This window comes from Rutidosis leptorrhynchoides, chromosome 3 (assembly GCF_046630445.1).
Source record: "Rutidosis leptorrhynchoides isolate AG116_Rl617_1_P2 chromosome 3, CSIRO_AGI_Rlap_v1, whole genome shotgun sequence".
NCBI classification, from domain to species: domain Eukaryota; kingdom Viridiplantae; phylum Streptophyta; class Magnoliopsida; order Asterales; family Asteraceae; genus Rutidosis; species Rutidosis leptorrhynchoides.
Window position 1 is genome coordinate 584,025,366 of NC_092335.1, and position 14,088 is coordinate 584,039,453.

Sequence of the window (14,088 nt, forward strand, 5' to 3'; positions counted from 1 at the left end):
ATTTGTATTTTCATTAATACATATAATCGCAATCGAGCAAATAATTATATTATTATTAGTGATATAATTTTTATATTATTAATTTGTGTATTTTCTTATCATTATGTAAAAATATAACTTTTGTTAGATTATATGTATCAATTATTTTATATGTATATATTTCATTTGTTTGTTAAAATTGTAATTATATCAATACTAAAATAATATTAATAGTGATTAAAATAATGATAATAATAATACTAGTGTTAATAATAAGGATAATGATATTAATGATTTTATTAATAATAATATTAATGACAGTTTTAATGAAAAATCTTAAAATAATGATAATAACAGTAGTTTTTAATAAATTAACTAATTTAACAATAATGATAATGGAAATAATACTTTTTAATATTAATATTTAATTCTTAATAATAATAATTGTAACAATCTTATTACCAATGGTAATCTTAATAATAATACTTCTATTAATAATAATAATAATTCAAAAATGATATTAGTACTAATATTAATATAACTAATGGTAACTTTTATTACTTTCATCATAACACGAATAATAATTCTAATAACATTAATAATACATATATTATTAATAATTGTAGTATTAATAATTAATTATAATACTTGTAATAATAACAATAATTGATAATAATAATAATAATAACTCATAATTAATAATAATAATAACATAACATAACAATAATAATAATAAAGAAGTAATAATAAAAATTTGATAACTACCTCAAGTGTAAGCCTTTCTAAAAAAAATTTGTCACAGATGGGGCTTGAACCCGTGACCACTCGCTAAACTGAATCATCACCCAACCAATACGCTGCCATTACTTTTTCCGATTTACTATATAACCGATTTTATTTAACCCATATTTTTGTATCCCTCTTCTTCTTCCCATATCCAGATAACCAATTTAGTAATCAAGGTTCATTACAGCAAACCCATAAAACAGGTTTTAATTATTAAACGAAACATAAGTAATATAGTGGTTGTTAATATTTATCACAAGGATTTAAAATGAGAGAAAAAATATATATATATCTGTTGTTTAAAGAACACGAAGAACACAAAATCCACTTTTGAATTCTAGGGTGTTTTAGACAAAATTTATAACATAAAACATGTGCCAAAATGTTTATGTAATCTTTCGGTATCAACAATTTAATTCAAAACATTAACAGAATTTCGGATTTTACTATGAACACCTCTTTTGACTTTTGAAAATTTGATCTTTGACTTCAAAATTCGAACTCGTTATGAAAAATTGTGATTTAAAACTTTGTAGTTAGTTTGAAATAGAGATTCTAAACGTATCTGCATTTAGGGATTTTTAAATTAAATACGAATTCGAGAATTAGCTGTAAAGATGAAGAACAGATACCGACACTGTGTTTATCTGTTTAATTTCTGAGTAGTGGTGATAATTGAATTTGTCCGAGTCATTGAGTGGATTATACTACATATCATCGATCCTAATTTGTTGTGTAATGAGTTGAGCTGTGGACGTAAAACGATTTCTGACACTAAATTGACAGGAGAAAAAGCTGAAGAAGAAAAAAATGCCACGATTTAATTATTGATTTGTACTGCAATTCGTTTTTAGTCGTGATTTTTACTTGGATTAGAGACAGAATCAAATTAGCTACACCTTGGAAGATTTACAACAGAATACGTATTTATATAGATATGTGTTTATCCATATCAATATAATTTATACATATATATCAGTATGAATACGTATATATATTTATATGTATTTTGTATATATAAATCAGTATTATAATTGTATTTATAATTATATATATATATATATATATATATATATATATATATATATATATATATATATATATATATATATATATATATATATATATATATATATATATATATATATATATATATATATAAAATTTGATATATATTAAACTGTATTATATATATACCCATTTTTATTTGTATGTTGGTTTATATCTGTTTAAATATAAAATTCATAAATTTTGATAATTAATAATTACAAATATATTACCACTATTAATAATACTAATAATCATATAAGTTGTATTATAGTAAAAATTATAATAATTTTAATAATTTTAGTATTAATAATATTAATAACCTTATTAATAATACTAGTAGTTATATTAATGATAATAATACATAATAATAATAATGATGATATTATTAAAGATAACAATAGTATTATTAACAATTTAAATATATCAAAAATTTTATATCTAATAATACAAGTGATATAAAGGTATAACAAGTTATACATATTTTATTTTTCATGTTAGAATAATATAATTAATAATACTGTTATTGATATTAGTATTTAATAATAATAATAAAAGTAATAATAATATTATACAAATATAATTTTAACTTGTAATAACATTTAATATATTAATGTTATACTTTATTAATTATATCATGTTTACTAATTATATATATTATAAAATAACCTATGTTGTATACTTAATCTTTATAAATTTCTTATATCTTACATTATATTTAATACTACTTATGTATAACATTTATATATATATATATATATATATATATATATATATATATATATATATATATATATATATATATATATAATTAGATTCATTCTAATTATTTTATCCAATTTTACATATTTATTTACACACAATGGTTCGTGAATCACCGGGAATGGTCAAAAGGGCAAATGTATTCATATAAACTGTTCCAACGTTTTCGAGACTCAACCTTACAGACTTTGCTTATCGTGTCGGAACCATATAAAGATTAAAGTTTAAATTTGATCGGAATTTTCTGGGTCATCACACTTCTCTCGTAACTTGTGGGATTGCATTGTAATCCTTGTACTATTTATATCTCAGTATGTAATGAGAAAGGATGAAGGAACCATTTAATTATATAGTATGGAGCTTTTTCTTTCTCTCTTATTTTTTTTTTTAACAGCAAAGAAAATTTATTAAAAAAGCTAGCAAGTAGCTAGAATATTACAAACAAGATAAGGGGTTTTGTAACCAAGAATTCCAATTACGATTAGCTTTCTTATAACGAGAAGAAAGTCAATCGAAAGAGGATAAAACAATCGAATCAATAATGTGACATTTCTTGAACTTCGAGAGGTCAAAAATAATTCCGTTTCTGAACTTCCAGATCGCCCATAAGGTGGCATAACATACTGTTTCAAGAATGATAACTTTCGTAGGTTGATGAAGAGCAGTCATAATCCATTGCCAAAGAACATCGACGGAATGCCAAACGGGGAGAACCATATCTATCCATGTACTGATATAACTCCAAACTTGAGAAGCAACGCTACATTCAAAAAAGACATGTTGAATGTCTTCGCCAAACTTGTTACATGAAGAACAAGTGATGTCTTTAATAGTTCCTTTCTCAAATAAACTGCACTTATCAGGTAATTTATTAAGATGAACACGCCACATAAAGAAGTTAATATTAGGAGGAACCACCTTACACCAATGTGTCGGCCATCTACCCATTGTGTCATGGTCCAATAATTTTCGGAAACCACAAACAGAAAATGTTTCTGAAGGCAGAGAAGAACAAACCCATTTATCACTTGAGTCAGTGAATATAACCTGATCTAGAGCAGATCCAAGATCACGCAGCTGTTGCTCTTAAGCCCCAGATCAAATGACTTGACACCAAAGCCACATCCAACCTGAGTTAGAGTGCCGATCAGACACTTTACATTGTTTATCCAATTCGAGGGCAAAGAGGCGAGGGAACCTATCCCGAAGAGCATTACTTAACCACTTATCGAGCCAAAAAAATGTATCAAGACCATTACCAACTGAAATGCCCCGTTCATATAAATTATAAACGTTTCATATTAATTGGTTTTTTGCGAGGTTTTGACCTCTATATGAGACGTTTTTCAAATCTTGCATTCGTTTTTAAAAACAACCATAACCTTTATTATTGAATAAAGGTCTTAATGACATAATTTATATTGTCTATCAAAGACAATCTCCTCAAATAAATAAGTTTTTACACAACTCATTACAATATGATCAAATATATTACAACAAATACTCCGAATGCAAGTTTAAACAATATAAACAATTATGCCGACTCCAAATCTTGACCTTGGGTTGGCATACGACAGCGAAAGCATTTTTAATATTCACCTGAGAATAAACATGCTTAAAACGTCAACAAAAATGTTAGTGAGTCCTAGGTTTAATTTCTATATAATAATCATAACATTTAATAAGCCACAAGATTTTATTTAATCAAATGCGCAGGATCATTACAACTGCAAAAATCATTCATACGATGAGTCGCCTGGTAATCGACCTTAACATAGAGCGCTTAAGATATCTAGCATCATACATTCCACTATTCAAATGTATGACAAGAACCCTTCGAAGTACTAAAGCATTTCCACTATTCGAAAATGGGGGTGGTTGGTGCCCGTAGATCTACCTTTAGGATTTGCGTCAATTAGTGTTTTTCACTAATTCTTAGATTACCAAGCATAATAATAATAAGTACAGATATCTGGTATAACAAAACAGTCGTAGAATGTAGTTTCATGAACTTGTGCTTATTTTGTAAAACATTTATAAATTTGCATGCATTCTCATCCCAAAATAATTTAGATAGTAAAAATGGGACTATAACTCACTTTCACAGATTACTAATTCGTCGGGAATTAGACTTGGCCACGGGTTGATTTATGAACCTATAACAATATATACATATATTAAAATATGATCAAAATATATTCACAATATTTTCTTTATTACGTGTTGATGATTTTTAGTTGTCCAGATAGCAGTCCAATGTTAGTAGTCCATAATTTGTCGTACATGAATAACTTAATATATATTTTGAATCAATCCACGACCCAGTGTATATATATCTCAGTATTGATCACAACTCAAACTATATATATATATATATATATATATATATATATATATATATATATACATATATATATATATACATATATATATATATATATATACATATATATACATATATACATATATATATACATATATATATATATATACATATATATATATATATACATATATATATATATATATATATATATATATATATATATATATATATATATATATATATATATATATATATATATTTTGGAATCAACCTCAACCATGTATAGCTAACTCCAACATTTGCATATAGAGTGTCTATGGTTGTTCCGCAATATATATATAGATGGGTCGACATGATAGGTCGAAACATTGTATACGTGTCTATGGTATCTCAAGATTACATAATATACAATATAAGTTGATTAAGTTATGGTTGAAATAGATTTCTTACAAATTTTCACGTAGCTAAAATGAGTAGTTTTTACCAATTTTGTTTTACCCGTCATTTCTTCGTTTCAAAACCATTTTGAGTGATTTACGCATCTACGGTTTCATATTGAACTTAACTTTATAGTCGGAAATATAAGTTACAAGTCGTTTTTGAAAGAGGTAGTCATTTCCGTCGAAAGAACGACATCTTGATGGCTATTTTGAAAAACACACTTTCGCTTTGAGTTTAACCATGATTTTTGAATATAGTTTCATATTCATAAGAAAAATCATTTTCCCAGAAGTATAGCTTTTAAATCAAAGTGTTTCATAGTTTTTAATTATCCAAACCAAAACAGCCCCCCGATTGTACTACGACGGCGTATATCCAGTTTTACGGTGTTCTTCGTGTTTACAGGTTTTAAATCATTAAGTTAGCATATTATATAGATATAGAACATGTGTTTAATTGATTTTAAAAGTTAAGTTAGAAGGATTAACTTTGTTTGCGAACAAGTTTAGAATTAACTAAACTATGTTCTAGTGATTACAAGTTTAGCTCTTCGAATAAGATAGTTTTATATGGATGAATCGAATGATGTTATTAACATCATTACTACCTCAAGTTTTCTGGATAAACCTACTGGAAATGAGAAAAATAGATCTAGCTTCAAAGGATCCTTGAATGGCTTGAAAGTTCTTGAAGTAGAATCATGACACGAAAACAAGTTCAAGTAAGATTTCCACTTGAAATAAGATTGTTATAGTTATAGAAATTGAATCAAAGTTTAAATATGAATATTACCTTGAATAAGAAAGATAACCTACTGTAAATAACAAAAGTTTCTTGATCTTAGATGATGAGTTGGAATGGATTAGAAAGCTTGGAAGTAGTCATGAAGACTTGATATGATTTTTGAAGTGTTCTTGAAAGATGGTTGTTTTTATGATGATTAAAGCTTGTAATTGAAGCTAAAAGATGGTGAAAATGCTTGGAGATGATCAAGTATGATGTTAGGAGTATTTTGAGAGAGAAATTGGAGTGTAAGTATGAGAAAATGGAGTGAAGAAATGGTGTGCATTCATGAATACGTTTTTTACATTTTATAAAGAAAAAAAGATACTTAAGTTTGTTTTCTTGCTAAATAATTCATGCAAGTTGACAAATGATGGTTCCCACATGATCCTTAATCATTTAAGGCTGCTAAGGAGCAGATTTTTATTAGTATAGATGAATAGTAAATACATCTAGAAGCTGCGTATTATACGAGTACAATACCATACATGTACGAGTAGAATTTTTGATGAAAATGAATGAGAATGTAATTGTAAGCATTTTTGTTAACTAGAAGTACTTTGATATGTGTCTTGAAGTCTTTCAAAAGTGTATAAATACATCATAATACATTACATGTATATATATTTAACTGAGTCGTTAAGTCATCGTTAGTCGTTACATGTAAGTGTTGTTTCGAAACCTTTAGGTTAACGATCTTGTTAAATATAATTGACCCATTGTTATTAAACTTAAATGAGATGTTAAATTGTTATGTTAACATATTAACATGGTGTATTATCATATCTAATATCATATATATATATATATATATATATATATATATATATATATATATATATATATATATATATATATATATATATATATATGTATATGTATATATATGTATATGTATATGTATATATATATATGTATATGTATATATATATATGTATATATATATATATATGTGTGTGTGTGAAATACTATTACAACGATAATCGTTACACATATGTATATTGTTTCGTAGTCTTTAAGTTAGTAGTCTCATCTTATATATATAACTCATTGTTATTATACTTAATGAGATACTTAAATATCATTTAATCAAATCATAAATATATATATCCAAATATATATTCCTTTAATTAATTATTACGATATATGACGTTCGTGAATCGTCAGACAAACTGGGTGTCCAAACGTTTGTATAAAATTCATTCCAAATAACCAAGTATTAATGAGTTTGATTGCTTAACATGTTGGAAACATTTAATTATGTAAATATTAATCTTATATATATTAGCGAAAAAATCTGGGTCGTTACATTATACACCCGTTAAATTAAATTTCGTCCCGAAATTTGGAATAGCACCTAGTTAACGTGCGATATCGGTAAACAGATGTGGATACGTCTGCTTCATTTGGACTTCTCATTCCCAAGTGAATTCAGGTCCTCTACGAGCATTCCACCGAACCTTAACGATTGGTATCTTACTTTGTTTGAGTCGTTTGACCTCACGATCCATAATTTCGACGGGTTCTTCGACGAAATTTAGTTTCTCATCAATTTTAATCTCGTCTAAAGGAATAATGAGATCTTCTGTAGCTAGGCATTTCTTTAGGTTTGAAACATGAAAGGTGTTATGAATCTTTTCTAATTGTGGAGGTAGCTCAAGTCGATAGGCCACTGGCCCAATAGGTCGTATTTTAATCTTGAATGGCCCAATGTATCTTGGGCTCAATTTCCCTCGCTTTCCAAAACGAATAACTCCTTTCCAAGGTGATACCTTAAGCATAACCATATCACCCTCCTCAAACTCTAAAGGTTTCCTTCTAACATCCGCGTAGCTCTTTTGCCGACTCCGGGCTGTTTTCAATCGTTGCTGAATCTGAATGACCTTGTCGGTAGTTTCCTGGATAATTTTCGGACCTGTAATCTGTTTTTCCCCCACATCACTCCAACAAATTGGAGACCTGCACTTCCTCTGTAACGACCCGCACTTTTTCGATCATACTATACTTATAAGATTAATATTTACATAAATTAAACCTTACCAACATGATAAGCAATCCAAATCGTCGAGATTTATATATCCGAAAAGAGTTTTACACAATGTTTGACCGTCTAGTTTGACCGATGATATCCCGAACTATACAATATATGATAATTATACGTTTGTGTATATATATGTATATATATACATATTTAACATGATTAAAGAATGTTTTAATATCTCATTTTATATTAATAACAACAAGTTATATGTATATTTTGAAACTACTAAATTAAGTTTTCAAAACGATAACCATACGTAACGTTATTTGACATAAATACTTAAGACTTATAATGTTTATACATATATCGTATAAGTAATGTATTTAATTACTTTTAAAGACTTAAATACATAAAACCATATAAGTGTATTCACAAAAGATAGCTATATTTGAATCCTCATTTCATTTTTCACAAAATTTCTATACGTATACCTAGAGTATTTGTACTCGTATCATACCTAGCTCCTATACGTATTTACTAATAGTAAATACACATCAAAATCACCACCTAACCAGCCATTATTCATGCCCTTAGAGCTAGGTAATTACTTTTGTATGATTGCAAGACTAATTAGCAAGATTACAAACTAAAATTTTGTCCATGACACCTAATGGCCACGTTTTTGAAAGGCCTATATGTATCACCATTTTGTTTCATTTTTACTTCAAATCTCTTAGCAAAAACACACACTCTTTCAAGAACTCTAAACTCCATAACACTTCAGCAACTTATCAAGAAGATCTAGCTTCAAAAACACTAGTTAAACATCATAAGAAAACCATACAAAAACACTTCAAGAAAACCTTCCAAGAACACCAACTTACTTCCAATCTTTCATCCACTTACATCACCCTTTTGATTCTAGCTTCTTACTTCTCTCTTACAGCAACTTCATCCAAGGAATTTGAGGTAGTAACTATGTTCATAACCTTATTCGATTCATATATATATAGCTATCTTATTTTGTGGTACAAAAGTTAACAACAAGAACATAGTTTGAATGTTTTCAAACTTGTTTGCAAACTAAATAGATCCTTCTAACTTAACTTTTAAAATACTTCAAGACATGTAACATAACTTATTTATATGTTAATTTAACAAGGTAAAACTTGGTTTTTCAAAGTATAAGTATTTTTGGAAAAATGGTCATTAAATGATTTTGTTGTAACAAAATGTTTAACTTCATATGTTTCACTAAACTTTCACTTATGCCGTATGATTTTGAATACAAACCAAGGTATTTACAGTTCATAGTCTTAAAGAAGAACTCGATCCAAGAAGATGGCAATTTGAATCAACGAAAACGGACTTGTAACGAAGAAACTATGACCGAAACAAAATTGGTTATCCTAGATCATTTCAACTACGGGATCAATTGGAAAAAAATGATATAAATCACATACTTCTAAGATAACATGATATTTTATATATATGTACTCATAATTCAATTTCATATGGTTCAGGATCACCCGTAAACAACACGAGAAGATTAATCATAAGATCCCATGATTGTACGCAACACGTCATTTGACAACACCGGTACCATGGGTCAAGATTAATCTCGACCAATACATATACGATGGGATTTTATATATTTCGTTGGGGGTTTTATTTATTTCATTGCGGGTATATTAAACATCTAAAAATGAACCATTAAAATTGAATTACTAACATCGGACTGCTAACTACGGACTAAGGAATTATTCAAAGTATTAAAAGTATAACAAGTATATATTTATAACGTTTGTTTAAAAATGAAAACATATTGATATATTATATATGGATAGGTTCGTGATATCAACCGGAAGACCGAGTCAAATTATTTATATCATCAAGACAAGTGTGAGTATATAGTCCCATTTTTAAACTCTAAATATTTCGGGATGAGAATACATGTATTTTATGTTTTACGATATGGACACAAGTAACTGAAAAATATATTCTACGTTGAGTTGTACCACTGGCATACTTCCCTGTAGCTTGGTAACTAATATTTACAGCGGTATTGTAAACGCGAATCCTGTTGATAGATCTATCGGGCCTGACAACCCCAACCGGACTGGACGACTAGTATTCAACGGTTGCACAGTACTTCGTTTTTGTGACTACACTTGGTACGGTGTAGTAAGATTTCATATTAAAGGGAATATGCGACGTGAAAATGTTAAGTATGGTTACCGAGTGCTCAACCACTTAGAATACTTTTATTAAACTGATTATATACGAAATCTTGTGGTCTATATATATATTGCTGCCGGCATTAAACCTATATCTCACCAACTTTATGTTGACCTTTTAAAAACATGTCTATTCTCAGGTGATTTCTAAAGCTTCCGCTGCATCATGTTGGATCTAACCAGGATCTTGCGTACGCATGTTTGTGTCAAAAATAAAACTGCATATCCGAGATGTTGTATTGTAAAATATGCTAGAAACCGTGTTGTTGTCATCATTTGTAAAGTTTGTAAGTCGAAGATTATCGCTAAACGTTAATCTTCTTTTTATTGTCTTAAGCTTGTAACAAAAATAATGGTTATGGTTTGTAATGTATAATATATGCAGTTTTCTTTCAAAAATGTCTCATATAGAGGTCAATACCTCGCAATGAAATCATACGTTATCTAACGCGTTCTTATGGTTAAGGACGGGTTATGACATGTGGTATCAGAGCGTTGGTCTTAGCGAACCAGGTTTGCATTAGTGTGTCTAACCAAGAAGTCGTTAGGATACATTAGTAAAGTCTGGACTTTGACCGGGTCTGATTTTAAAAACCATTGCTTATCACTGTTGGTTAAAAATTTATATGTAAATATTATGTAAGTACTAATGGGTTAGTTGTTATGTGATAGATGTCGGGCTCGAAACTTATTATCACATTCAGCGACTCCGAATCAGAATCTTCAGATTGTGTTTCAGTCATTAACATATCAGATGACGAAAATGGTATTTTTGGGGAAGACTCACAATTTCCAGATGAACCAACTATAGAAATATCGGAAAGTGAACCCGAGGAGGAAAGTGAACCCGAAGAGGAAAGTGAACCCGAAGAAGAAAGTGAACCCGAGGAAGAAATACTAGAAATTACGAAAGAAAAATTCGATCAAGGAAAGAAACGAAAAGCGAATGAATTAGAAAATTCAAATCCCGAACTTAGTGAGAATGACGTAGCACCAATTCCACTCAACACTACCACCCCTATTCCCGCTATTCCTATTAGTGCTATCCCCGCATCTAGTTCTTCGGCTCCTCAGCCAAAACGTAGGCAGACAGCTAGGATAAGCGTTAGGCCATTCATTGGAACTAAACGCCCTAGAAAATAGACCAAATGATGCGCTACCGTATTAAACCATGGAATCACATAATGTTTTGTATAATATTATTAGTGTGGTTTGTTTAAAGTTTGATGTAAGCATATGTAAAATAGCGAGGTATGAAATGCAATAATTTTCCATGGTTAAGTATTATTTAGATTGTAGTAATTGATTCTGTACTAAGCTATTAAGTATGAACATTAACGGGTAGGTACTACCCAAGATATAATTATAAAACGCTAATAAGAAGAAAAGGCTTTTATAATAATACCTGGTTCATATTATTAACAAGCTATAAATGTACTATAAATACACACTACATCTATAATAATCCATGCGAATAATTATTTTCTTTCATTAGGAAATGGCGCGATTGAACCGAATGACGGAACAAGAAGTCGAGAACTTCATCAACCAGCGAGTCAACGATAGAATGCTATGGGTCGAAGCTGCAAGAGCTACTGCAGTTAATCCAAATCCTCGTGTAGGATGCTCCTACAAGACGTTTCAAGCTTGCAAACCTTCATCATTCAGTGGAACGGAAGGACCTATCGGTTTAACCCGATGGATAGAAAAGATGGAGACGGTGTTCAAAATCAGCGGCTGTGATGAAAAAGACATGACCAAGTATGCATCGTGCACTTTACAAGATAGTGCACTCACATGGTGGAAGAATTATGTGAAGGCGGTAGGAGGAGATGTAGCTTATGATACTCCATGGGAAGAATTCAAAGCAATGATAATCACCGAGTATTGTCCAAGGAATGAGGTTATTAAGTTAGAAGATGAGTTACGAAGTTTGAAGGTGGTTGGTACTGAAATCACCAACTACAACCAGCGATTCATGGAATTAGTTTTACTATGTCCTGAATTGGTTCCAACCGAAGCACGGAAGATTGAAATGTACAAAGGTGGTTTGCCCAAAAAGGTCAAGGCAAACGTTACAGCATCGAAACCTAAAACAATTCATGAAGCTATAACCATGGCGAACGAGCTAATGGATCAGGTCATTTTGGACAAGAAAGCATTCAATACTGAGGTGAAGGTATTGGGGAACAAGAAAAAGTGGAATGGAGGTTATGATCGAGGTAACCAACAACAACCTTATAAGAAACAAGAAACCACGAAAGGTGCGGGTAGCGGTTCAGGCTTTGGTTACAAAGGACAAAGTCCTTTATGCAACCGTTGTCACAAACATCATTTTGGTTACTGCAGTGTGTTGTGCACCAAATGCAATAGACAGGGACATCTTGCTGAAGATTGTAAGGCTCTCGTTACAAATGCAAATGGTAACAAGACTCCTGCCACCAACGCAAATAGAACTGCTTTGGCTAACATTACTTGTTTTGGGTGTGGAAAACAAGGTCACTATAAGAGTCAGTGCCCGAATCCAGAAAAGAATGGCGGACCTGCACGTGGAAGAGCGTTTGTTATTGATGCTAGAGAGGCACGAGAAGACCCGGAACTTGTTACGGGTACGTTTACCATTAATAACTTATCAGCATCTATTTTATTTGATACTGGCGCCGATAGAAGTTACGTGTGTATAAATTTTTACACTAAATTGAATTGTTCATCATTACCTCTAGATGCTAAGTACTTGATTGAGTTAGCTAATGGTAAGCTAATTAAAGCCGATAAAATTTGTCGTGATTGTGAAATAAATCTAGCCGGAGAAACGTTTAAAATCGACTTAATACCCGTAGAATTAGGAGGTTTTGATGTAATAGTCGGCATGGACTGGATGTCCAAAATAGGAGCGGAAGTTGTTTGTGCCAAGAAGGCAATTCGTATTCCTGGTAAGGATAAAATACCGGTGATGATTTATGGAGAGAAGGGTAATTCAAAGCTAAAACTCATTAGCTGTTTGAAAGCCAAGAAGTGTTTAGAAAAGGGATGTTACGCTATTTTAGCACATGTTAATAAAGTCGAAAAGAAAGAAAAGTGCATCAACGACGTGCCTGTGGCAAGAGATTTTCCTGAAGTTTTTCCGGAAGAATTGCCGGGATTACCTCCATTTAGATCGGTAGAATTTCAAATAGATTTAGTACCAGGAGCTGCACCAGTGGCTCGTGCTCCATATAGACTTGCACCGTCCGAGTTAAAAGAACTTCAAAGTCAGTTAAAAGAATTACTGGACCGTGGATTCATACGACCAAGTACTTCACCGTGGGGAGCTCCGATTCTATTTGTTAAGAAGAAAGATGGATCTTTTAGGATGTGTATAGACTATCGTGAATTAAATAAGTTAACTATCAAGAATCGGTATCCACTACCGAGAATTGATGACTTATTTGATCAATTGCAAGGATCATGTGTTTATTCAAAAATCGACTTAAGATCGGGCTATCATCAACTACGCGTCAAAGAAGAGGACATTCCGAAAACTGCTTTTCGAACACGTTATGGTCATTACGAATTTTTGGTTATGCCGTTTGGATTGACGAATGCGCCAGCTGTATTCATGGACCTCATGAATCGAGTTTGTAGTCCGTATTTGGATAAGTTTGTTATCGTTTTCATTGATGATATTCTTATCTATTCCAAGAGTGAGCAAGAGCATGAAGAGCATTTAAGGTTGATACTGGAGTTATTGAGAAAAGAACAACTTT

At 30.4% G+C, this 14,088-nt stretch overlaps 1 protein-coding gene across 1 annotated transcript in view; it reads right to left on the minus strand.

Moving 5' to 3' along the window:
- Positions 1 to 3,081: 3,081 nt before the first annotated feature.
- The window catches only part of LOC139902150 (uncharacterized), a 36,970-nt gene continuing 25,963 nt past the window's right edge, over positions 3,082 to 14,088 (minus strand). The window contains exon 2 of the mRNA XM_071884802.1: positions 3,082 to 3,651. Within this exon, the coding sequence (XP_071740903.1) occupies positions 3,082 to 3,651 (570 nt within the window). The remainder of the gene's footprint in view (positions 3,652 to 14,088) is intronic.